Consider the following 24,907-nt stretch of genomic DNA (forward strand, 5'->3'; position numbering starts at 1 on the left):
TCACTGCCACCCCACAAAGGACCAGCACCTTCACTTTTGAAAACGCCAGGCCGGCCAGATCATGCCCCACGCATCGTAAGATGCCCCGATTGTTACAATGAACAGAATTTAAACATTGCCAGAGAGGTTGAAGGTGACTGGCTAACATGTTACGTTTAAAGCCTATTATTAAACATTTATCACTTCACTTCTGCGATTCTCCTTTTGGATTAGTCTATTCCTCCACCCCTACCCCTGCATTTCTCGGACTTTTTCTCAGGCCTTTTGAAAACCTCACAGCCCTTGCTTCCAAAGCTGTCCGGATGAGGCCTGATTTTAGGACCAGGACACAAACCATCTCCCCAGGTTGTGTACGCTGTCCCGCCCTGCCAGCAGGTGCTTCAGAGTTGTTTATTTGTACTCCTGAAGGAATACGTGGCATCTTTCCCCCCAGAAAACCTACACAAGGCACATCTACGTAATTACTTGCTGGCTGTGCCACCTTGGGTCAATTACTTAACCTCTCTGGACCAGTTTCCTCATTTATAAAGCGGGAATAGTCTTTGCCTCATGGGGCTCTTATGAGTATTAAATGAGTTAATACAATGATGTCTTAGAAGAGTGCCTAATAAGTATTAGGTGCTATCATCATCATTAAAAAGAAGTATTATTGTGGCAGCTGCATGGTGACTAGTTTTAAATCATGGAAACCTCAGGCAGCACGTGATCTCGGTTTCACTCTGGGGTACTCGTTCAATTCCACGGACGTGTGGTGAGCGTCTCACATGTAGGGAAGTGGGCTAGACTCTGCCCAAAGGGGACATCAGAAAATGCAGTTGAGGGTCCCCTAGCATGTGCAAAGTCAGCCCAGGGGCAGGCAGGGTACAGACAAGTCAGGGGCAGCAGTCCTTAGCACGTGGACTTGAGCGGGGGAGGGAAAAAACACACAGAAACACCTGACAGGTGTGTGTAATCAACAGCAACTCCAGGGACCAGGTGTGTCTCCAGGCTCCGAGGAAGAGGAGAAGCCCATGGCCGCACGGAGAAGAGCCTCGAAATGCCAGTCAGATTTCAAAAGGCACCAGAGGGAGGGGAGGGCGTCCAGGCGGAGGATACGGTGCAGGCAGAGGCTCAGGGGCAAGAAGATCGCAGCACAGTCCCGTGTCCTCCACTCAAAGCCGGGAGGGGTGGGCGAGAAGGACGGATGATTCTGCATCCAAACCGTGGGAGATGTGCCCCTGAGTGGAATTAAAACTGTCTACTTCTAAATTCCTTTTTAAAAACATTAGCTTCTAGGGTCATTTCTAGAACCTGAAATGTGTCCCTTCCTTGTAATTTTCCTTAAAAGTAAATATGAGCATGTGACAAAGACGGAAAAGCATCCAGAAGCATAAGAACACAAACATCAGAAGGTCCCCCCTTCTGCTCCTGTCCCCAGCTGCTTGGTACCCCCTGCTGACTCTTATTTTTTTTTTTTTTGGTCTTTTTTTTTAGGGCCACTCCTGCAGCATATGGAGGTTCCCAGGCTAAGGGTCTAATTGGAGCTGTTGCCACCAGCCTATGCCACAACAACGCGGGATCCGAGCCGTGTCTGCGACCTACACCACAGCTCACGGCAACGCCGAATCCTTAACCCACTGAGCGAGGCCAGGGATCAAACCCGCAACCTCATGGTTCCTAGTCGGATTTGTTAACCACTGAGCCACAACGGGAACTCCTGCCGACTCTTATTCACAGATACTTAGGTTGCTTCTGATCGTCTGCTGGTATGAACAAGACTGCAAGCAACGTCCTGCAGCCCACACGCAGCAGGGGCCCGGAGAGCCGGGGCCAGGATCCCTGACATCAAGGCTCACTGTCGTGCCTGAGCAGACGGCCTCGACCTGGAACTGGAGGGAAGATACTAAAGAAGGGTTGGCAGGTCCCAAAGGCAGAGACTAGGTCCTTTCTATGACCCTGGACGGAGGATGATGATGGCGAGGAAGACGACAAGCCGACAGGCCCTCTACCCACCGTGGGCAGACCCTGCTACAGGCGCTTTCCTAGGTCATTTCACCTAAGCCTGAAGCACTGCTGTTATCCCCATCTTAATACAGATGGGACACTGAGGTCGCAGACACTACGTCACTTGCCTAAGGCCACACCTTGGGGGGAGGGACAGAAAGAGCAGGGTTGGGTGTGAGCTCCCTTTAGCGCTGATTGAACCTGGAATTCTTGTAGGGTATCCACGCAGGTGTGTCTGGGCAGGCAGGCAGCTTGGTGAGTCTGGCGGGCAAGCTACTTTTCTGGAGTCTCGGCCGATACGGCCAGTGAAGGGCCCAAGGTGAATGCTCCATTCTGTGTATGAATTGAATCCCGATCATTCTCTCACACAAATGCCTCCAACAGCTCACACTCCTGGGCCTCGAGCTTTGTGACCTGAGACAAACCTCGGCCTCGCACCTCCCTCGCTGGTCTCACAGGTGTGATTCGGAGATGAAGATTAGTCTCTGCCTTCCCGAGGTGCTCATTAAGTGGGGGGGACTGTTGTTAGCTTATAATTACTTCCGGTACTTGCCCGCCTGGCAAACACACCCTCAACCTGCAACCTTCCCCCTGCCAGCAGCTTCCCTTCCCTCCCGGAGTCAAACCCAAAGTTCCCGCTGCGGCCGCTGAGGCCGTCTGCCGTCCAGCCTTCCCTCAGAATCGCCCTTTCACACATCTCCTGGTCAAGAATCTCAGCTGCCCAGCCCTTTCTGCAACCCTCCACACAAACCAGGCTTCTTCCTAGCACTGGTCCATTGACACGCTGTTCCCTCTGCCCGGAATGCCCTTCCCCCGGGTCCTCCTGCAGCTCGCAGCTCTCTCAGCTCAGGACGCCTCCTCAAGGAACCTGTCCCATGACTGCCTCGGCCGAAGCTGCACCCTCCCTCCATCACCTGGCTTGCTTTATTCAGAGCACTGAGCACATCTGCAGTTCTCCTGACCTAGTGGTTGGCTTTTGATTAACGTCGTCTCTGGAGGCTTGCTCAGAGGAGGACCTAGGTCCGCTGGACTCACGGCTGTGTCCCTGCACCTGGCACAAAGCCCAGAAGCAGCTGGTGCCCAGTGAAGCGTCTTTCAAAGAAGGGAGGCACGAAGGGGCACCTGTTGACAAGCCGAGACGGCAAGTGCCCAGACGACATGGCTCCTGGCAGGTTCCCGAGGCGGCCAGCCTACCCCACCCTCGCGCTAAAGGAGGCTCTTCCCGGTATCTGTGGGCAGCCTCGCCGTCTCTAAACTGCTTTTCACACATGCCTCACCCAAGGCCACAAGCAAGGAAGAGGCAAAGCGGGGCTCCAGGGCAGGCTTCCTTTGACAGCGACTATTCATCAGCATCTTCTGACCCTGAAACCACTGTCCTGGGCAACTCACTCACCAGGGATTACACTGAGCTCAGCAACAGAGACGTTCCCAGCGGCTTCCCAACCCAGAGAGCTAAGAATTCTGCAGTGTGTGATACAGGCCTTTTCTGGACTGGACCCCCTCCCCACCTCCAAAAAACCTCCCTAGCATTGTAAAGCTGCTGTTTCCACCAGAATCAGACACTAAACCCTTCAGACTGGCGGCTCCTGACTGGGGGGCACTTCCGCCTGCCGGGCATATCTGGCAATCTTTGGAGGCGTTTTTGGTGGTCACAACTGGGGTGTGTCAGGGCTGGGGTGCTACTGGCACCTGGTGAGCAGAGCCCAGGGATCCTGCTAAATATCCTACAGCACACAGGATGGTCCCACAGCAAAGGACCCGGCCCAGATGTCAAGAGCGCTGAGAGTGAAAAACGCACTTGAGGAAAAAAGCTAATAAAGTATTTGGGGGGCTCCTGGACTGAGCCTGAGGAGAAGGGCTCCCTGAATATGGGGAGAATCAGCAATAACTGGACCCTTATGGCCTCTTTTGTTTTAGATTGTCTTCATACACTATAACCATCCGACATTATAACATACAGTCAGCCCTCCCTGTCCACCCTTCCAAACCCACAGATTCCACAACTGCAGGCTGAAAATATTCAAGGAAAAAAAACTCCAGACATTCCCAGATGCTTGGCAACTGTTTACACAGCATTTACCTGGTATCAGGTACTCAGTTAATCGAGATATGATTTAAAGTATACGTGAGGCTATGTGTCCACTATATTCAAATACTATGCCCTCTGGACTCTGGTATCTGCAGGGGCCCTGGAACCAATCCCTTGCAGATACAGAGAGATGACGATATATTTATTTAGCTGTTTGTTTGCTTTCCTAACAAGGAGGGAAGCTTCATAAAACCAGGGACTTGTTTCATGTACCGCTGTGTCATTATGACCTAAAAACTGCACTTGGCATATCAGGAGCCTTCAACAGACATTTGTGAAATAGATGAAGAAACGCCTAAGGATATTAAACAATACAAAATATCCCACCTCCTTTTGGCACTATTTTCCCATTACGATCATGTTTCCTGTGCAGAGACTCCAAATCCATTCTCCCTGTCTTCCACAGTAACAGGCTTTATTTAGCACTGCACATGGTTAGGTAAATATAAAAACTACATTGCCCAGCCTCCTTTGCAGCTCACTGGGGTCACATGATAAGGCTCTGGCCAATGAGGTATCAGGTGCAGGGCTAGAAGAAACTTGCAGGTCACGTACTTAAAGGAAAGGGGCATACATTTCTTCCTCCTTTCCTCTACCCTTTCTTCCCATCCAGGAGCCAACTTGGGTGGTGCAGATGAGGGTACCACCCTAAGGATGGCTGAGTGAGTGATAAGAGAGAAAGAGCCTAGTCTTTGCACCATGGAACCAGGATACCAGCCCTGGAATGCTTATACCTGTGCTGTTACATGAGAAAAAAGATCATCTATTTGGTTTAAGCTACTGTACTTTGGGTTTCAGTTATAGAAGCCTTTTACATTCTCATCGATATCTAACTTCCTCCTGCCATGCAAACTACCCTTAAACCACATTTTGGAGTGCCTGCGGTGGTGCAGCAGGTTAAGCATCCAGCACCGTCCCTGCAGCAGGTTGGGTTGCTGCTGTGGCATGGGTTTGATCGCTGGCCAGGGAACTTCCACATGCCATGGGTGTGGCCAAAAAAACAATATTAAAAAAATATTTTAAAACCACACTTAAAGACCCCTTAATGCTGCAAGAAATTTCTGAGCCAGCTGGCACTCGAGTTACTTTATGATTTCCCCTCGACACATGTAAGGAAGAGAACCCTTAGTGTACACAAGACTCTTCCCTTCCTGACGCCTCAGAATATCTGAGCACGTTGCTAAGCCAGAGGGGGGAGAGGGGAGGAAGTTACATTATTGAGATCCACCAAATGGTAAGGACAAAGGGACAAGCAAAAAAGCCCATTAAAATCTTAAAACATCAATTATGCTTAAATTTATGAGCTCATGATGATACCAAAAAAACACAACAGCAACAATCCTTAATTGATCAGCATTGGAGGATGTTAATGAACCAACCCATTATTTTAAAAACTGGTAAATACAGGGAAAGAATCGAGCATTCATCCCGCTTTTCCTATATGAATTCTACCATTGTTGATGAAGGCAAGTTTCTCTTTACAGAAGTTTTCCAGTGAACAGAAGAGGAAGGGAAGACGGACTTGGAACAGAATAGCGCCATTTTGCAATTCACACACCACTGAATTCATGGAGTTTGGCATCGACTATCAGCAGCTGCTAATGTCACCAGGAGGAGGGCAACCTGAGGGCATGTGCTTCCTGACCGAAAGATGCGCCAGCACCTGAGAAGCAGCTGCACCCCAATGAAACCTGAATCAATGCGATCACTAGAAACAACTGGGCATTAACCGGAAATAGGGATGACAGAGGAACAGGCTAAAGCTCACCATGAGGACGTAACTGGTAAAAGCCCGACTGTGAGAGGTTTTACAGGGTGAACAACCTGGTCTTTTTCAACCAAAAAAATTGCAAAATAATAATAATAATAAAACCAAAAAGGGGCTCTCTTATTTAATTGAGAGGGAAACCTCTAGATGACAGCAGTCTTAGAAACCAGGCATCCAAAAGCATTGTGCGCGTCTGGTCTGAATCCTGACTCAAACTATAAAATGATAAAAAAAATAATAATAATAACAAAGAAGAAAAAACCTTGTGATCTATATGAGACAACTGGAAATTTCAACACCAGATATTTCATTGGTTTTGGTTTTTGTTTTTTGGCTTTTTAGGGCCTCACTTGTAGCATACAGAGGTTCCCAGGCTAGGGAATGAATGGGAGCTGCAGCTGCAGGCCTACACCACAGCCACAGCCACAGGGGCTCTGAGCCTCCTCTGTGACCTACACCACAGCTCACGGCAATGCAGATCCTTAACCCACTGAGCGAGGCCAGGGATCGAACCCATGTCCTCATGGATACTAGCTGGGTTCGTTACTGCTAAACCACAAATGGGAACTCTGAAATTTCATGACTTTAAGGAATTTTCATTAAGTTTCATGCTGTTAATGGCATTACAAGTATTTTCAGAATCCTTTCCTTTTAGAGATATATACTGAATGAATATTTACACACAAAATTATATGGTTTTGGTATCTAGGGTTTGGGATGTGCAGGATTTGCTTCAGACTATTATTGTGAAATGGACGTGGTTGAAGATGAAGGCACAGAAGAAACCAAATTGGCTGGGAATTGACCACAATTGAAGCTGAATGGTGGCTAAGGGGGTACCTTGTGTTAATTTATGTATATTTATAACATTTCATCAAAAAAAAAGATGTTTTTAAATCTTGCCCCCAGCCACAAGGAGTGGAAGGGAGCTAACACCTTCCAAGTCCCCACTGTGCACCAAGGGCTGGGCTAGGCGGCCACAGATGTGAGTGATGTCACTTTCAGAAGAGTGATAACAATTGCAGGGGCCAAACAGGGGTGGATAGAAATTGCCTGAGTGAGGCCAGCCAAGTGGAAGAGGAGCAGTGACACCGGCATGCTGGTAAATACTGACGGACACGGCTTCCATCTTCAGGACACAAGAGGGAGTGCGGGGGGCTCCGGGCAAGGACATGCTCTGTCTAAAGGAGGCGATCTCTGCTCCCGGCCAGCTTTGACTTTGACTCCAGGTAGCCGCCGTGCAGAATGTGGGGCCCAGGGTGGCCAAATCCTCGGATTTTCCAAGGAAAGCCGGAAATCTGCATTTTTACGTGCAATCTCCTGGTTTTTAAGTGTTGGCATCTAATCCAAATATTTTTTTAAATACTGTGTGGGCCAAACAAAATATCTGCAGGCGAAATGCAGCCCACGGAACACCAGTTGGCCGCCCCGGTTCCCAGTCCCGGAGCAGACCACAACTCAATCCATCTGTAAGAAGTGGGAAGGGTGCATTAATCAACTCTGGGTCCCTTCTTTTTTTAGGCTTCCAATAAATCTGAGAATTCAAAAGACACCATCATCTTCCAGAAATCTATAAGCGACGGCTGTGGAACATTTCAAAGGCGTTCCCCACGTCGTCAGCTCCTACAACAGAACCTCCACTCTGTCCAGCGTTTTGGAAACTGACAACCAGGGAGTGGCCTTTCAGCTTGCCCGGGATGGTGGAACTAACAGGCTTCAGATGAAACCCATTTGTTGGTTTGCTGGATGCCTGGGACTTGGGTCCAAACCACTTGCAACAGGCCATCCCATCATAAAATCGAGCTGGGGTGCTCAGCGCTCATTATAAAATGACCACGGAGCACTCTGCTCCACTTGCCCGGCCAGAGATCTGATACCATGGCAGGTGAAAGGGATGAGGTGACTGAAAGTGGCAGGACTGGCTGCCAGGGACCTGAACAGACTCCCTCTTCACACTCAACCCCCGGTGTGCCTTTGACTTCACCTTGACCTCCTGGATGGGCAAAACAGGCCCTGCCCTGCCTTTATAGTCACGGGCTCAGCTAACCGATCCCAGGGTCAATAACAAATTAAAGAGGTGTCAGGAATGCAGTGGAGACGAGCCAGAGAAATGGTTTCATCATTTCCCAAGAACAAAGCTCCCCCCCAACGCTTTTTTTTTTTTTTTTTTTGAAAGGATGGAAAGAAAGAGAAAATGGTGCTAAAATAAAGTTAAATAGGTCCAGGACCAGAAAAGAGTCCTGAACCATACTCGAGGGCAACAAAAGACCAAATGCACCCAAATTTCAACTCTGCAGAATGGAATAAACCCAAGCTATTTCGTTACAGAAAGGTGGTTTTCTAATGAGAAAAATTAACTTTACTATTGATGTGAAATGGGCTTACTGATGCAGGAGAAGGTAGGGAGTACAGAGAAAAAAATCTGGTATTAAGATTTGATGAACTGCCCATCTCCCCACCCCCCATCTAAGTCACAGCTTCAACTAACTCAATTGCTTTTCAAGTTCTAACTGTTCTAGAAGGAACCACATTACAGCTCGAGCTGGCGTTGGGGAGTTATGTATTTTTTAACACACAAAATCACAGGCCCATTACAAGGACAGACCTGCATGGCATGAAGTTCAAAATAGTCACTGAGTCACTGCATCATTCTGAAACAGGCCACCTCTCAGGCATGTCCAGCTCATCCGCTAAGGCAGGAAGGACGCCCGGCACTTCTGCAGGCTGTGCCAGTAAGAGTCAAAGTCTAGAAGGGCCTTGGGGGGGAAAAGGCCTGGATGCTGGCCTTCTTGTACGTTTTGCTTCCTTCCCAAGGACAGTCACTTGTTTCCACCAGAGAAGAGCCTCATTCTGGAAGTGGAAATTAGACACAACCCCGATGACTCAGAATAGTTAAAAGCACGGGCTCTGACAGTGGGGCCATCGGATGACACCAAAGGATGTCTCCTTTGTCCTCTTTCTTGGGCCCTGTCTGCTCTTTGTGGGTCAGCTGCGGCTCTGGAATGCAGGCTGAGTGGACAGCAAGTCTGAGAACCGACTTTCTTGTGGTTTGGTAGCTTCTGACCTCGAAATGCAAGAGCACATTCCTTCGGAAACATCTGCTTTGCAGAATTTCGAAAAGATGCCTGAGCCTCTCCGGGTGTGGAGTCAGCTGGAAGGTGGCTCTTTGTACTGATGTAGGCCAGCAATGCTGAGCACACGTGATTGGGAATGAAAGGACATCAAAGCGGATGCCCAGCTATAAATCTGGGGTTCTGAGAAGGTAGGGAACCATCAGGAGGGGCAAAACAAAGATGCCCTTAGGGACAGAGAACTTCCTGAGGTTTTCTCCCCAGGAGGAGGCACCCAGACCTGCCACTGGCTCGGTGAAGTCTTCAACCAGGAGCTCTCGCAAATCTTGTGGGCTTGTGTCTAGGCAAGCCGTTTTCTGGGCTTTGGCATCTTCCTGTGAGACATCTAAACAGCCTTGGCTGAATTAACAAGTAGGAGCCCAGCAGGGGGACAAGGACCCAGACTAAGGGGCAGCCTCAGGACTCGTCTCCGAAGGCCAGCTCTGCCCCTACTACCTGTAGGCTGTCTTAGTCTAGTCAGGCTGCTGTAACAAAAAAAAGCCACTGGGTGGCTTATCAACAACAAACATTCATTTCTCACGGGCCTGGGAGCAGAGACGTCCAAGATCAAAGTGCCAGCAGCCAGGGGCTGCTTCCTCAGACGGCTGCCTTCGCATGAGAACCCCGCATGGTGAAAGGGAGCTCTGTGCGGTCTCTTTTCTAAGGGCGCTAATCCCCTTCAAGTCGCTTCACCCTGAGGACACAAGCACTCCCCCAAAAGGCCCCACTTCCTAATACCAGCACAGTCAGGGGGTTAGGCTTCAACACATAAATTGCAAGAAACACAGACACTGAGACTCTAGCAAGGGCCCCAAATTGACGACAATGATACTGCTGGTGGCCGATGGCAGAAGAGTATAGGAGCAACTACTGAGCACTCGCCATTCTCGCCAGGGAGGCTCCCATTTCCATGCACGCAAAAACCCTCACAGTTGGAAGCCATTATCATAAGTGACTTGCCTGAGGCCCCAAAAGAGTGAAGTGGGGAGGCCGGACTGAAAGCCAGGCAGGACAACTCCAGAAACGCTACACCCAAAGGCCCCCGAATGCAGGCTGGACCCTCAGACCAGACATCGCATTCCTGGGAAGTGGCCCCTGACATGCCCGTCCATCCACTGAGTGACACGTGTGTCCGAGCTGCCGGTGAGAGGACTTGGCCATCCACGGGGGACCTGTGGGTACACTCTGCTACCTTTCGTAGAATAAAGGGGGGACGTAAGACAGTATATTGACATATGCTCACGATTCCATACAGAAACTGCTACACGCTTCCCAGTGGGGAAGACACCACGCCCAAGAGGGTGGTAAATGAAAAACCTTACACATGACAATGGTCTGTGGCCCTGCAAAGCCTCCCAGTCCAAAAAGAGGTATCTCGTCCAGCTTCGGGCCTAGCAGTTCAGGAGGGTGGGAGTTAGGAAAAACTGCCTAAAAAAGGAGCCTGAGTGGAAAAGGTGGCAACAGTGATAAAAAGATGGAGAAATACTGCTCTAGAAAGTTAGGGAAAACTAGTATCGGGGAGCAGGGCTGCGATGGAGTAAGTCCTTGCTGGATATGTTTTTAATGTTGTTTTGTTTTGTTGAGCGTGTGAATGTATCACGTACATAAAATACAGATCTTTTTAGATGAACTTTTACAAGAATGCTGACCAAAGCCCTCGGCAGGGGCCTTGACTCTTGTCTGTGCCCACTAGAGACAGCCGTGTGAATTAAACTTGGCATTGGAGGTTTCAGGTGCCCGGCCCAGCCCCACATCCTGACACCGGAATCAGGCTTTCCGTGGCGCCAGAGGCCAGGTGACCATTTTGCTTGGTTGTCATCAGAGTAAGAGTCCCCTGGATTTTACTCTCCACCAGCGCCACCGCCCCCAGGGAGCAGCCGGGAGGCCCAGCCCACACGGGGCCACCATGGCAGCCGGGCACTCGGCCATGCTTGGCAGCAGTCTGGCTGTCTGTGGGCTTTTTGCACGCCTCTCCAAACAGGAGCTGCTTGTCACGGGTTTGCCGTGGGCACTGAGCAGCCCCAGTGAAAGCTCCCTGAGATGCTGAACAAAGCCTGTCCCAGAAGGTTTTCCCACCCTTGGCTCCTCTCCTACCTCCTGCACGTGGCAGGGTGTGTCCCTCTGTCCATTCTCCCCCCGACCTGGTTCTCGCGTGCTGGCACGTCCAGCCTCTGGGTAAAGAGTCTTCAAAAGGACACCCTGGGATCCTCCGCTCATGGCACAACTAGCAAAACATGGGCCCATGGTTCCCGCTCCACCAGGGCTGCACAGCAGGAAATGTGCTAACTGGACTTTCCAGCAGTCCCTGGGGCCAAGGCATCACCTCCTTGTGCAGGTAGACATCCCAGGGTCCCTGAAAGAAGCCTGGAAAGGAAGCCCTGAGCCTGTGCCCTGGGACCCGGTCCCCTGCTTCTGCCCACACGGAAGAGAAGGGCCTCAGGGTCAGCGGACCCTATTACCAAAGACCAGGATAGCCAATGTTTTAATTCTCTGACGCAAATATAGTCTCAAAAATTTGAACCAAGTCCTCCAAGAAGTCTCCTGAATTCATAAACAAAAACAGCAGCTCACATTTATCAAGGAGTACCCCTGGGCCGAGCCCTGTTCTAAAGCTGGGATGTGCATGAAGTCAATACACTGTCACCGCAGCCCCGTGAGGATGGCGCTGGGATCGTCCCCATCCCCTGGACGGGACATCGAGGCACCTCGAGGCTGGTCAGCTGCCCAAGACCCCAAGTAAGTACAATGCTGATATTCAAAGCTCCCTTCAAGGCGTCTCAGGGAGACAGGGTGAGTGAATTGGAAAACTGGGAACAAGGCTGGAGGAGTCCTACAAACAAGACCAGAGGCAGGAAGGCGCATGCGCAGCGGCTGCACCGCCCACAAAGACCAAAAGCAGTAAGGAGCATGCGCGGAGGTGGCCCCTGAGCCCACCTCGTCTTAAGCGCTGAAGCTGAACTTTCAGCCCAACGCTGCCTGCCAGCCCCGGGGCAACCGCCTCCTGAGAGCGCACAAGGTGTGGTCAGCTCCTCCCGGTGGCCGAGCAGCTTCCCAGGGTCAAGGGCAGGCTCCTGGCGGCTGCCCACACTTCATGGGTGGGGGTTCAGGGTTCATGCTAACTGGCCATGGTCTCTCAGGGGCGGGAGGACAGCTGGTGGCAGCAGGTGAAGCTGGGGCTCGGCTCGGTGGACCGCACATCTACACTCGGCTTCTCTGTGGTCTGCAAGGCAGACCCTGTGGGCCGCAGGCCGGTTCTCTCTCTGGAGCCTTTCCCTACCCTTTTTCCATGTGGAGTATTCTCACCAAACAACAGAGGCCCAGGTATTCAAGCAGCCAAGAGAAAGAAGAGGCTGGAAAAGACACCACCAGAAACTTGAGGGGAAACAGGATTATTGTGGTTTTGTTTTGTTTTCTTTTCTTTTCCGGCTGCCCCGCAGTATATGGCATTCCCAGGCCAAGGATCAGACCTGAGCCACAGCTGTGACCTGTCTCGCAGCTGTAGCAAAGCTGGATCCTTTAACCCAGGGTGCCAGGCCAGGGATGGAACCTGCTTCCTGGTGCTGCAGAGATGCTGCTGATCTCATTGCACCACAGTGAGAACTCCACCATCACTATTAATGGTGCAAATATTAATCGCTGAAGGTGTTTTACTTCCTTTGCTGACAACTTCAAGTTCAGATCTTAATGCCTGTTTGGCAGGTGGAGTATCTGAGCAGGAGATACGGTTTTCATAGGTGAGAAAACAGAGCCCCAGAGAGTTTAAGTAGCTGGTTCAGGCAAAGGTCAGAGCAGCCAACACCCAAACAGCTTGAAGCCCCTGGGTCTACAGCCTGGAACCCCCATAACTAGGCACCTTCATTAGAAGTGAGGGCAGGTCCCAAAGCTGGAAGATATAAAGTGAAGTACTTTTAAAACCACTTCGTAGGATCCCCTGGCACTGCTGTGAGCGTACACACTGGTACCACCACTTCCAAAACCCATCTGGCAAGGGCTCCAGTGCCAACCTTCTGTGTGGGCAGCAAGAGAAGAGTTCAAGAGTCTTCACAGAAGGTTTATTCATTAGACTGGCAACAGCCCAAACGTCCATCAACAGGAACACAGACACAGAGGTCACAGAATATCCCCCCAAGGGAATAATCCGTGACAACAGAATGAATGGACCTCAACTACACCCAACAACATTGCCGGATCTCACATCAAGCTAGTGGCTGATGGAAAGAAGCCAGTCGTGAGAGAGCACAGCCATGTGATTCTATTTCTGCAAGAAGGCAAAGTGAACCTCGGGGGTTAGACGGCAGGATAACGGCCACCTTTCTGCAGAAGGCCAAGGATGACATGGGGGCTCCTGGGGTGCTAAGATTCAGTGTCAGGCATGGTCCAGGTGGTAATCACACAGGGGGTCCTGGTGAAATGCAGAACCCACCAGCAATGTCTGCGTGTGCCTATACTTCAACATACAGAGACACTCAGATGTAGTCAATGGGTCTCAATGAGTGGTTTTTCAGTAGTTCACATGAAGAAGAGAAAAGCAGACTCTAAAACAGACAGCTTTGTGCTCTTCCTACAGGTACACACACACACACACACACACCCATCTGCAGCCCTTGCAGGCTCTGGCCCTCACTGGAACCTCATCCTTCCCCTAAGACCTTCACGGAAGGGGATGGAAGACCTCTTTTGAGTCCCAGGCCTCCCCCCATCCCCTGGTTCCTCTTGCCTGTGGCTGATTCTCGAGGTGCCAGGGTGGGCCCATCCCCCCAGAGCCTGTGCTCAGGTGGCCTGATGACCTGCAAAGTCCCAGCTCTTTAGAGAACCTGCTACCTGCACCACCCTGCAGGAGTCCCCTCTGAGTCCCAGGTCCCCAGTGCCTCTCCTGTGGGCCGGGGTCCTGCCCACCCCCTGCACAGCGCAAACACTCCCTACCTGCTCAGGGAAGGCGCCCTGGGCAGGAGAGGGTGCAGCCGCCCTTCTGCTCTGGGCAATGACGGTGGTCAGAACGCCCTGGAAACTCATCACATTTGGCAGTTCCACTGATATTCCAAATAACCGCACTAGTGAGAGGATGCGTAGGGCAGCCTCTTGTAAAATGTGTCCCCTACCCCACCCCCATAAGACTCCTGCCGTGGGAGTCATAGTCTTCCTGTCTGGGTTTATCTAAAATGAAATAAACCCCCTGTGTGCCAGCTCTTGCCTCCCTACTGTCCATTTTCTTTCTCTGTTTTTTGTTTTTTAGGGCCTCACCCAAGGCATCTGGAGAATCCCGAGCTAGGGGCCGAAATGGAGCTGTAGCCTCTGGCCTGCACCACAGCCACAGCAACATGGGATCAGAGCTGCATCTGCCACCTACACCACAGTTTACAGCAATGCTGGATCCTTAACCCAATGAGCGAGGCCAGGGATTGAACCCGCATCCTCATGGATCCTAGTCAGGTTCATTAACCACTGAGCCATGAAGGGAACTCCCCTACTGTCCATTTTCCATATGCAGCCAGTGCTTTTTTCAAAAGGTAAAGCAGATCACAGCGCCCTGCTGCCAAAAACCCACCAATAGCAGCCCAGGCCCCTGACCTCATGGCCTCTGCCACCTGCTGTTCCCTCTCCCTGAAAGACCCTTCCCTCACATCTTCCCCAAAGCCCACCTCCTCAGGGCCGGCCTTGCTGTGCACTTGGTCTGAGGGGCCAATGCACCCCATCCAGCCTCGCTCAGGCTCCTAACCTGCATGCTCTCCTCATGGCTTTTTTATCACCATCTGAAATATGCTTCTTTATCACCTGACACTCTGGAGTCTGCCTCCTTTACCAAAAAAAAGAAAAAAGAAAAAAGATACCCCAAGAGAGCAAGGACTTCTGACTTGCTCCAGTGCATCTCTGAGTCCCAGGACGGTGCCTGGCACAGAGAAGGCAGCCTGTTAATCCCAGTGGGTGACAGGAAGGGGGCTTGAGAGGGAGCGAAGGAGGGTCAGGCGAGGTGGTGGGGGGAAGGTTCGGAGGACGGCAGGCAGGGGGAGAGAGGGAAAAATTCGTTCCCAGTGGATGGGATCCGGCCACTGTTAGGGGCTGCTGGTCTTTCCCAGGTACAACCTGGGACTTTAGGACAAGAAACTAGTTGCAAAAGGGGAGAAGGGAACAAAGAAAAAAACCACAGTGAGTGTATGTGCAAAGCATGCCTTTCCGAAGGACTGTGAAAGAGTGCCTGCGCTGGGGCGGGCAGAGAAACACAAGGAGGGAGGGTACGGTCACCCTGGAATATCGCTTATTTTGCTATTAGCTCAAAAAAGACTTTTGGAAAATGTCTCCGAGTCCTTGGAGTGGAGAAAGTAGAAGCTGCGTTTTGGAGTTCCAAGAAAAAAAAAAAAAAAAACAACGGGGCCAAGACAGACAGTGTCTGTGTGCAGGAATGCAGTTTGGAAGAAGAGAGAGGGACCAGGTGGGAGCGCCAGACAAGACGTTCTGGATCATCAGCAAAGGTCGGGGGAAGATAACCCAGCGCTGGGACTTCCCGCGACCACAGTCGAGCCACGCAGTCAGCTTCTAAGTGATCTGCTTGCATCTGGACCCGAGTCCTCTGGTGACCCCTTTCTTTTCCAGTTGGCGGAACCTTCCTTTGACCCTCAAAACACTCAAGCCCAGCTCTCACAAACTTTCCAAGGAAAGTCAGCTTTGCCAAAATCTCCAGGCGAGTGAATGGCACAGGAGAACCAGCCCCCACCTTGGAGGCGTGCTTTGCTGGAGTTTGTGCAGCCAGATCTGTATTTCTCAGGAGAGACCTCTTTTGGGGACTAGGTGAAAGGGACAGAAGAGGACCGAGGATGCCTCCCAAACAGACTAGAGAAATGACCCAGGGGGTTCCAGTTTATCTGTCGAGAAAGAAATGCCCAAGAGCTGGATCCCGTCTTAATAAGGCCCACAGTGGAACCTGAGATGGCTCTGTGAGCGCAGAGGCCAGAAGGCATCTGTTAGACCCGAAACCCTGCAAACCAGGGGCCAAAGCTGCACCCACCTCTTCTTGGCACCTCCATCAATGGTGCAGCTTAGAGCTCATCACTGGGCACCACAGGCCACCAGGCACCTCCCCATCAGAGGGACCCAGGCTGGGCAGAGCCGTGGGGACAATGCCAGTCAAGCACAGAGCATCTAACCAGCAGCCACTTTGCTGCCTTTTGGGGACCACACGGGTAGAAATGATTCTCCTGCCCACTCGGGGCTTGGGCTCTAGGAATGTGAAGCCTGAATCCGGCATGTGAGGTGGGGTGCTGGCTCTGAACTCTGAGACTCCTTCAGCTCATTCTTCCCAAACGTTGGGGAGAGGGTCCCGGGCCTGCCACACTGTACAACTCCAAGGGCTTCATTCACACACAATGTGAACAGTGCACCCCTGGAGCTGTGTGCTCTCTCGCCTGTGATGGAGTAGTGGTTTTTTGTTTTGTTTTTTGTCTTTTTAGGGCTGCTCCTGCGGCATGCGGAGGTTCCCAGGCTAGGGATCGAGTCGAAGCTGTAAGTGCAGGCCTACGCCACAGCCACAGCAACACAGGATCTGAGCCATGTCTGTAACCTACACCACAGCTCATAGCAACTCCAGATCCTTAATCCACTAGGTGAGGCCAGGGATCAAACCTGCAACCTCATGGTTCCTAGTCAGGTTCATTAACCACGGAGCCACGATGGGAACTCCACATGGAGTAATTTTGCTAAGTGCCGCATCCCCCTCACTTTAGAGATTTATAATGTCCCCTAGCTCAGTAAAGGCTCTGAGAAGTCCTGCAGGACACACGTTTTTTAAAAACTGGTTTTATCAAGTATTTTTCCCTTTTTCAGCCATGGAACCCTCCCAAAAGCCCAGGAAACTGGGCTTGTGCAGAATGTATCTAAGAAAAGGTTCCATCAGAAGAAGCAATTTCACTGTACCAGGTTCTCCGAGACAGCCTTAGAGTCAGCTCAGGTTACGGCCCTGCTGGGACATCACCCTCACCGTGACCGTGAACCTCCCTGTGTTCAGAAAGACACTTAGGAGGCCCAAGAGGGTCTCCACTCTCGGCTGCTTTCTCCGTAACTCAAGCTTCTGTGAAAGCAGGAGGTGCCCCGTGGGTCTGGGGCTGCAGTGGACACTCAGAGGTTACCCCAGACCACCGCAGGCCACCTGGATAGCGACACATCGTGGATAACCAGGGACTGACCCCCCCGACCTCAGCCTGAGATGCTCGCCATTGGTCTGTGGCCTGGGGTGACGGGCAGGGTGGGAGGGGCTGGCACACCTCTCGCTCTAGAGACTCAACCAACCCCCAGCAGGGAGTCAGCAGGGGAAAGTTCCAGGCTCTGCTCGGGCCTCATTTATTGATGAAGCACCTCTGCCCCGACCCAGCCCCCAGGTGCACATGTGGAGAGAGGTCCGATTACAGCTACGTCTCATTTATCCGCTCGCTCGGGTAAGGCATTCTGCACTCGCTGAATTTTCCACACGATATACCCCCCCTTTCGGATAAGCACCCAAATTCTATCTTCACCATTTCAGGTGTGAATTGTTTCAGAATGGACAGCACTGGGGTCTGTCTTTGAAAACTGAACACAGTGACCCTAATTCAACCTGTCTTTGATTATTCAGGATAAGACAGATCAATTATTAACTCAGCAAAACCCTGAGGTCGGCCCTGTAAAGCACGTGGGGCTGTCTGGCCCAATACTAAGTGGTTCTAAGGATCTTTGTCGGATGTACTTGGAGGAAGTTTTTCAAAGTTAATTTTACTAGAGAGACGACATGGAGAGTGCAAGTCCCAGAAGCCACAGATAACTTGCATCATCAAAATTCTCTAAAGTCAAAGTCAACAATATCCGAGTGAGCACGCAAGGAGACCTGCCCCTGACAGGTCTGGGATCCAATCCCTGGTCTTTGCTTAACTACTGTGGCTCTTCCCAAGCTTTCTGCCTTATTTCCTACCCCTTGGCTGGGTTCCTGAGAGTAAGTTTTCCTGAACAATTGAGGTTTAAGGGTACATTAGATGCTACTGCCTGCAACACGCGAGGCTGGAGCTGCGGGTGGCAGCCAGCGGAGAAGGCTTTCCTTCTCCCGTTAAGAAATTCAAACCTCTGTTTTCCTGTTTCTGAGCCTTTTAGGGGAAGGCTGCTCTGTCTGCCCTGCCCTCTCCGTCCTTCAGCAGCACCTGGCTGACCCCAGGTGAGTCCTGACAACACCACGGGGCCCTCCTCTCTGCCGTCACAGACCAATGTCACATGCAGAGCCACTCCAACAAGGCTACCCTCCAGCTGGGCCCCCGCCCGCAAACTCAGGCACCTACAGACACACAAAGCTGCCTCTGCATCTGTTCCTTGGCCCAGGCACACCATCGGCCGGGCTCACCCCAACGGAAGCCTGCTGCTCCCCTCCCATCAATGAGCTGCTCTGTTCCGCTGGCACGGGGCAGATATGCCCGCAGCCTGCCTGCAAGCCCCCGATTCATGCGCCCTTCTGATAGAAACACTCTTCAACAAAGTTTCTCCCTCCACCCCGGCCTCCCCCAGATACACAAAAGAGGGCTATAGACTTTTTTTCTCTCTCTCTCCAGGAATAAAAAGTTGGCTTTCCTTCCTTTCTGTTTCCCTATCCTTGGTCTAAACTTGGCAAACGGAAAGAGAGTGGAAGTGGTTAAACTGACCCAGTTCGTGACCCAGGGGACACTCCTGGGGCCAGAACTGCCCTCATTTGCTCTTTGTGTTGCACTGGTTGTGGGGGGAGGGCGAGGTAACTAAAACTCACCACCCACCCCAAACCCCTGCTGGGAAATGATTCAGGCACCGGAGCTGGGTGAGGCTTTAAAGGCTTTCTCCTTTAACCCCTTTAAATGAAACAGGGGGACGCTGAGGCCCAAATAGGTGAATGAAGACACCCAGGCTGCAGGGTGAACTTGCGGGGGCGGGGGCGATGCTTCAGGGCACCGAACTCATGGGCAATGAGAAAAATAAACATCTTACCATCATCCAAGTAGGTCTGGTCCAAGTTCTGCTCCTGTTTGATCGTCACGCCCGAGGGTAATACTTCCTTTTGGTCACTGACTGGGGGTCCATTTTTGGCGGCTCTTTGGTTTGTGGCATTCTGCTGCTGAATGACCGTGGGGTAGGACCCGGGGCTCAGCCTCTGACCTTGACTGACAGGGGGTGGGCCGGGCCTGGTGGTGCCGGGTGCGAAGTTCTCGCAGTACATGATGTGCTGGAACTCCTGGTGGCTCCCACAGCGCAGCTGCTGGTTGGTGGGTGAGTAGTGGATCACGGGTGAGGCCTGCTGGTTGGCCGGACCGGAGTGGAGCAGGGCCGAGCTCTGGCCCTGGGAGCCGGTGTGCACCAGCACAGAGCGGTGGGCATCCGCGAGGGCCAGTGGGGTGGCCATGAGGGCCGGCTGCTGGTAGCCCAGCAGGCTGGGGCTCAGGCTCTTGCTCCGCTGGTAGAGGACGGCCGCCGGGTTCTGCTGCTGGTAGCGGGCGTCGGGGGACGAGAGCCCTGAGCGGAATTGCTGGCAGGGAGCCATGGTGGCCACGAGGCAGGAGGGGGACTCGGCCACCATTGGGTGCTGTGGGTAGTAAGGCTGGCTCCCCAGGCCCCCGTGGGCGGGGCTGCAGATCAGAGTGGGGTCATACTCGTCGGTGGGCTCTGTCTTGATGGCTGGGACTGTGAGAGGAGAAAAGCACACGCGTGCATCATTCTTAGGGCTGCAGGAGTACACAGAGGGTTAGCAGACGGTGGCTGGGCGCATGGCCTTGGGAGCCCAGGTGGGACCAAAGAATTGGACTCTGTCATCTATCAGCCTTGGGCAAGAGGCTCCCAGGGCAACTGTCTTACGTTAGAAATTTTACCCTGGGTGATAATCTTGAACTCCAGGCCTTTCTGACAGTGGGAAGTGGCTGGTGGGGTCTGAGTCAGCCCTGGGAGGTGGGCAGCCTTTCTGCCTAGGGGGAGAGCTCAGGGAAGAGCACTTGACCAATGTGAAATGATGCCTCTGCCTCCCTCCTCTGCCCTTGCAGCTCCCATTCCTCTTCCCTGCTCGTGGTCCTTCCTAACGCTCAGCATCTGAAACACCAGTGAGCACGTGCAATGTACTAGGATGTCAGCTCCCCCACTGGAACGTCAGCTCCTCAAAGGGAGGGTTTTTTTGTTGTCTTTTTTGTTCAATGCTGGGTCCCCAGCAGGTAAAATAGTATCTGGTACTTAACCGGTGCTCGATGTTTTCGGGACAAAGGGATGGCCAAACTGCGAGGGTCAGCCTTTCTCGTTAGTTCTGCATACTTTGGAGCAGTGAGGCTTGTGGCTTGGGCCTCAGTTTCCCCATCAGCTGGCAGGAAAAATCACATCTACCCAATGGAGCTGTTGGCAAGATTAAATGAACTATATCCCATCTCTTGGGGTAGAATGTGATGAAAGGGAGTATGGGAAAAAGAATGTACCTCTCTGTATGACTGGTCACTATGCTGCACAGCAGCAATTGACACAACACTGTAAATCAAATACTCTAAAAAAAAAAAAAAAAGATGAGGAGTTCCCGTCATGGTGCAGCAGAAACGAATCCAACTAGGAACCATGAGGTTGCAAGTTCGATCCCTGGCCTCGCTCAGTGGGTTAAGGATCTGGCATTGCCGTGAGCTGTGGTGTAGGTCACAGACGAGCTTGGATCTGGCATGGCTGTGGCTGTGGTGTAGGCCGGCGGCTGTAGCTCCAATTGGACCCCTAGCCTGGGAACCTCCATGTGCCATGGGTGTAGCCCTAAAAAGACAAAAAAGACAAAAAAAAAAAAAAAAAAGATGAAATGAGATGGTGTGAACTGTATGCACAGCGACTGTATACAGTAAGTGCTCCCTGCTTGCTGTCATTGCTCTTTTTTCTATACTACTATGCTTAGTGTTGGTGAGGTCACTGCTCACCTCTCCCTACCCAGGACGTCCACCAGGATTCGTACTTCGCCAACATCCTTTACTGAAGCAGCAGCTGCCTCATGAGCTGGGCATTAGTTTCCTTTCACTGGAGTAAATCAGTCAGTGACAGGACTGTCATCAAGCCGGGGGACTCCCGAGTGTTGGGGGCGGAGGAGGCAAAGGAGGTTCAGCCTCTACAGCCAAAAGGCAGCTTTGACACCAACCACAGAAACCCCTTCTCAGGAAGCCACTCAAAGACTGTCCCCAGGCACCTGGGCCCTGCATCCTCTCTCGAGCCAAGTTCAGACAACCAAGTGTCAGCACCGCGGCTCAGGGCGGGGGCTTGTCACCACCCTGGAGAGGTGAGAGCACATGACACCTAAGTGAAAACCTCTCCATTACGAAGGAAGGCTGAGCGGGAGATTCCCCAGATCCGGGTCCCATCAGGCCTCTGCCACCCATGGTGCGTCACACCAGTCCTGGGAATGCTCACAGGGGCCCCACGCACCTGTGGACAAAGCCAGCCCCTGGCCTCTGTGCTTCCGGCCGCCTGGAGGCGCCATGTGAAACTGTCGCGGGGTGAAAGTTAGACCCTGGCGAACATTCTCAGACTCTAAGTTTCCTGGGAAGGGGGCTGCAGGCCCGTCTCGGCTTTCGGACATTTGCAGCCTCTTTCTGCAGCTCTATCCACACGCCAACACACCAGTGATCTCAGTGTTACCTGTTACCTGAAGCCCGTCAACTCGCTATTATCTTTCATCTGAATCCCCCTCGGTTAGACCATCAGCCCCACCAGGACGGGACTGGTATCTGCTCCCTGCTGCACCTTCAAGTCGAGCACAGCGCCCGGCGCGCAGACACATGAATGAACGAGAAGTGGCGCTCGGCCCCTTCTTGGCACCGGCGAGCTTGGGTGGGGACGAGGCCTCTGGGCCTGTTATCCACCAGTAACTCCATTTGGCCACCAGCTGACCCCCCCACCGTGGGGTCCCTAAGATTCCACAGCTTTAGAGCACAATCAGCTTCTACTCCTGTCGTGACCAAATCTCGTCTCAATCAGGGACAAGAGTCGTTTGCTTTGCCACCTTCTGGTGAACAAGTCTATAGGTGCCCCTTTCCGATTCTGACCTCGCGAAGGAAGATGTTAATAACAACAGCAGCTCACATTGTTGACGTGCCCTGTGCCAGGCACTTTACGTGCATGAGATTTCTGTAACTCTCATAATAGGAAGGCGCCGTATGACAGATGAGGAAACTGGCGCTCAGAGAGGTTGAGTCACCTGCCCAAGGTTGCCCCGCAGATCACGGGTCCTCACCCGCATGCCGGAGCCACCTCTCCACACCCAAGGGGCCTTCAGAGAGAACTCCTTACCTGGGTGGTAGGTAAAGTGCTGAGGCTGACTTCGTTTTCTTTTCCCGTTGATGACGTAGAAGTTCACCTTCACCGATGCCCGAATGTGCTTGTTCCGATACTCGGGGATCTCCACAAAAAGCATGTTCTGGAGGAGAGGCGTTGTCCACAAGGTCACTACAACCACATCTCCGCTCCTGTCCCAGGCCCGAGGCTCGGCGAGCCGGCCCACCCCAAAGGACCCGCGGCACGACCCCTGTTTCCAGGCAAAATGCTAGTGGAGGGGAGCTTGACCTTTCAGCTGCAGAGAAGATGACGTAACCACTTACCCTCTCAAAGCGAATTAAGATGCCCCTGGCCCTGTCACAGAGCAGAGGGCCTGATAAACACTTAATCCACTCATCAATTCAGTACCTACTGAGCACCTGTTAGGTCCAAAGCCCTGGCACCGCGATGAAGGCAGGAAAAAAAGAGTAGCAAAGACAGCACAGGGGAGGCGGGGGAGGGGTGAAACAGGGCCGGGCGGGCGGGCGGCGCGTCCGGATGCTTACGGGCTGGCTCTTGTCTTTATCCACCGTGGCCTCCATCTCCCAAATCTGCTGCCCATCTGGAAAAATGTAAAAATGACCGACTTTGAAGGAACTCTTAGCAACCAAAGATGTGAGACAAAAACTCACCAACGCCTATGGGTCTTGGCTTCCATATTAGATCATTTCGGTAAAGGATATCGGTGCCTTTGTGCTACGTGTGTAAACCTGTGCATATATGTATTTTTGTTTCTATAGATGAATATTCCTTTTTGCAAAGGGAATGCACGTTGGTGACAGGAAACCAGGCAATGACACCAAAATAAGGAAAAATAGAAATTACCCACCATCCCTACACCATTATCTTTTTTCTCCATATCTGAATGTCTACGTATCTTTCTTTTTTTATTAAAAAAAAAAGTGTTGTTATGCACTTTTACTTTATAACATGCTTTGTTTGACCAAAGACCATTTCCAAAATGTTCTACATATGCCAAGACTATCACAGGGGCCCCATGACAGATCCCTGGCTGTCCCAGACACGGCTTCTTCGTTGTCTGAGAACACAGGTGGCTTACATATTCTGTCCTAAGAGGCTTAAATGACGTCCTGGCTCTGAGGCCCTGGAGAGGGTGGAAACACAGGCATCCAACCCTCCACCTTTCAGTCAACAGAGAGCCTGGATCTCCCAGGACTCATTTCAACAAGTGCCGAGAGCTTTCGCGCAAGAGTAAACGCCCCTTCCTTGGAGTGGAGCACTCGTTCCCCAGTTTGGGGCCAAGAAGTTGGGCCAAACAAAACCCTGCATTTGAAAATAATAGAATTCTTTTGCTGACCACCTACGTTGGCCAGTGGGCAGTTTTCAGCTGAAACAAATCGTTTCCACAAGTGTTTCCAGGGTGTTTGGTGGAACACTGGCTCTGAAGAATATTAGATGGGTTTACGAGAAAGGGAAGCGAGTTCGGCAAGCTAATAAGCAGCCGGAAAGTGCTGAGTCAAAGTCCAGTTGGGTTGCTTTACTGCAGGACTTCTCAGAGCCTTTAATCTGCTCAGGTATAGCGTAACCCTCCAAGGTGGACTAGAGCACGTGCCATGTATCATCCGGCCAAAGAACCCCCTCTCTTTGTAAGTACAACTACGAGCAGCTTCTGCAGTAGGTTAGATTTGAACCCATGTGGTCTTAGCTCTTAAGGTTCAAAGACCTGAAGACATCTGGTTTTTATCATTATTTGAAGTTTCTACTACCTCGTATAAAACCTATTTCCCCAAATAATAATCAATAAAACGTCTCGTAATTGCTACCAAAGATGATGCCATCTAGATGACCGGAAGAAAGAAGCACGGAGCCGGAGGAGCGGCCTCCAACGAGCCAAGGCTGCACATCTCAGCCTTAGGTGCGATTCCTGAAGTGACTGAGGAAGACACGGGTTGCTGTCCAAGCGGGAGAAGAAAAGGGCCATGCCACCCACGCTCGCTAGAGAGGAAGAGCCCTGGGGGAGGGACCACGTTATAATCATCACCGTCTCCCCAACACCCAGCCCAGTGCCGGTGCCTAGTGAACCCCTCCTGCCCAAGCGTACGCAGGGTCAGCAGCTCCAGAGGCTGCCACTGGGCCCGGGAAAAACCCAGCAGCTGACATCAGCCACTGCGCAAAAGCACAGATGGACAGACATCAAGGAATTGAAAGTTAAGACATCAAGACAGGGTGCTTGCCGTGTGCAAAGCCCTGGACAGAAGACGGAAAATCCCCATGTCTTTATTAAAGGCAGGTCAAAGGTCATCCGAGAGACCCCCCCCCCCAGATGGCAGTACGCGGATCCTCATAAAAAACACACTTATTCACCACCTGCAGTGTGAGCTCTGAGTCAGAAGATGAAGAAATTAAACTGCAGAGATGAACACCGTGCTGGTGCGTCGCCCTCCTCTTTAGCCTCTCACTGGCTGAACAGCTCTGCCGTCAGTGGCGCCAGGGCCCCAGGGCTCCGGGGGCTTGGTTCATGACCACGTGGGAGCCTCCCTCACTTGGAAAAGAAAGGACCATTTTCAGATGCTTCCCGACTGGGAGGAAAGAGAGAGAAGTACCTGGAAATGAGATTTCACCTAAAAATGCAGATCTTGTTCTTCTGAAAAGAAAGAAGCCAACCAGATGACCGAACCACGTGGGGCTCCCACGTGGGAACTTGACCAC

General features: G+C 51.9%; 1 protein-coding gene across 7 annotated transcripts in view; it reads right to left on the reverse strand.

Annotated features, from left to right (window-relative positions):
* NFATC2 (nuclear factor of activated T-cells 2) overlaps window positions 1-24,907 on the reverse strand; it is a 163,804-nt gene that overhangs the window by 25,575 nt on the left and 113,322 nt on the right. For all 7 annotated transcript variants that reach the window (XM_013985461.2, XM_005673013.3, XM_021077200.1 and 4 more), the window contains exons 7-9: window positions 22,744-22,799; window positions 22,214-22,340; window positions 18,914-19,603 (exon numbers count right to left, since the gene is read on the reverse strand). In XM_013985461.2, the coding sequence (XP_013840915.1) occupies window positions 18,914-19,603; window positions 22,214-22,340; window positions 22,744-22,799 (873 nt within the window). The remainder of the gene's footprint in view (window positions 1-18,913; window positions 19,604-22,213; window positions 22,341-22,743; window positions 22,800-24,907) is intronic.

This window comes from Sus scrofa, chromosome 17 (assembly GCF_000003025.6).
Source record: "Sus scrofa isolate TJ Tabasco breed Duroc chromosome 17, Sscrofa11.1, whole genome shotgun sequence".
Taxonomy (NCBI): domain Eukaryota; kingdom Metazoa; phylum Chordata; class Mammalia; order Artiodactyla; family Suidae; genus Sus; species Sus scrofa.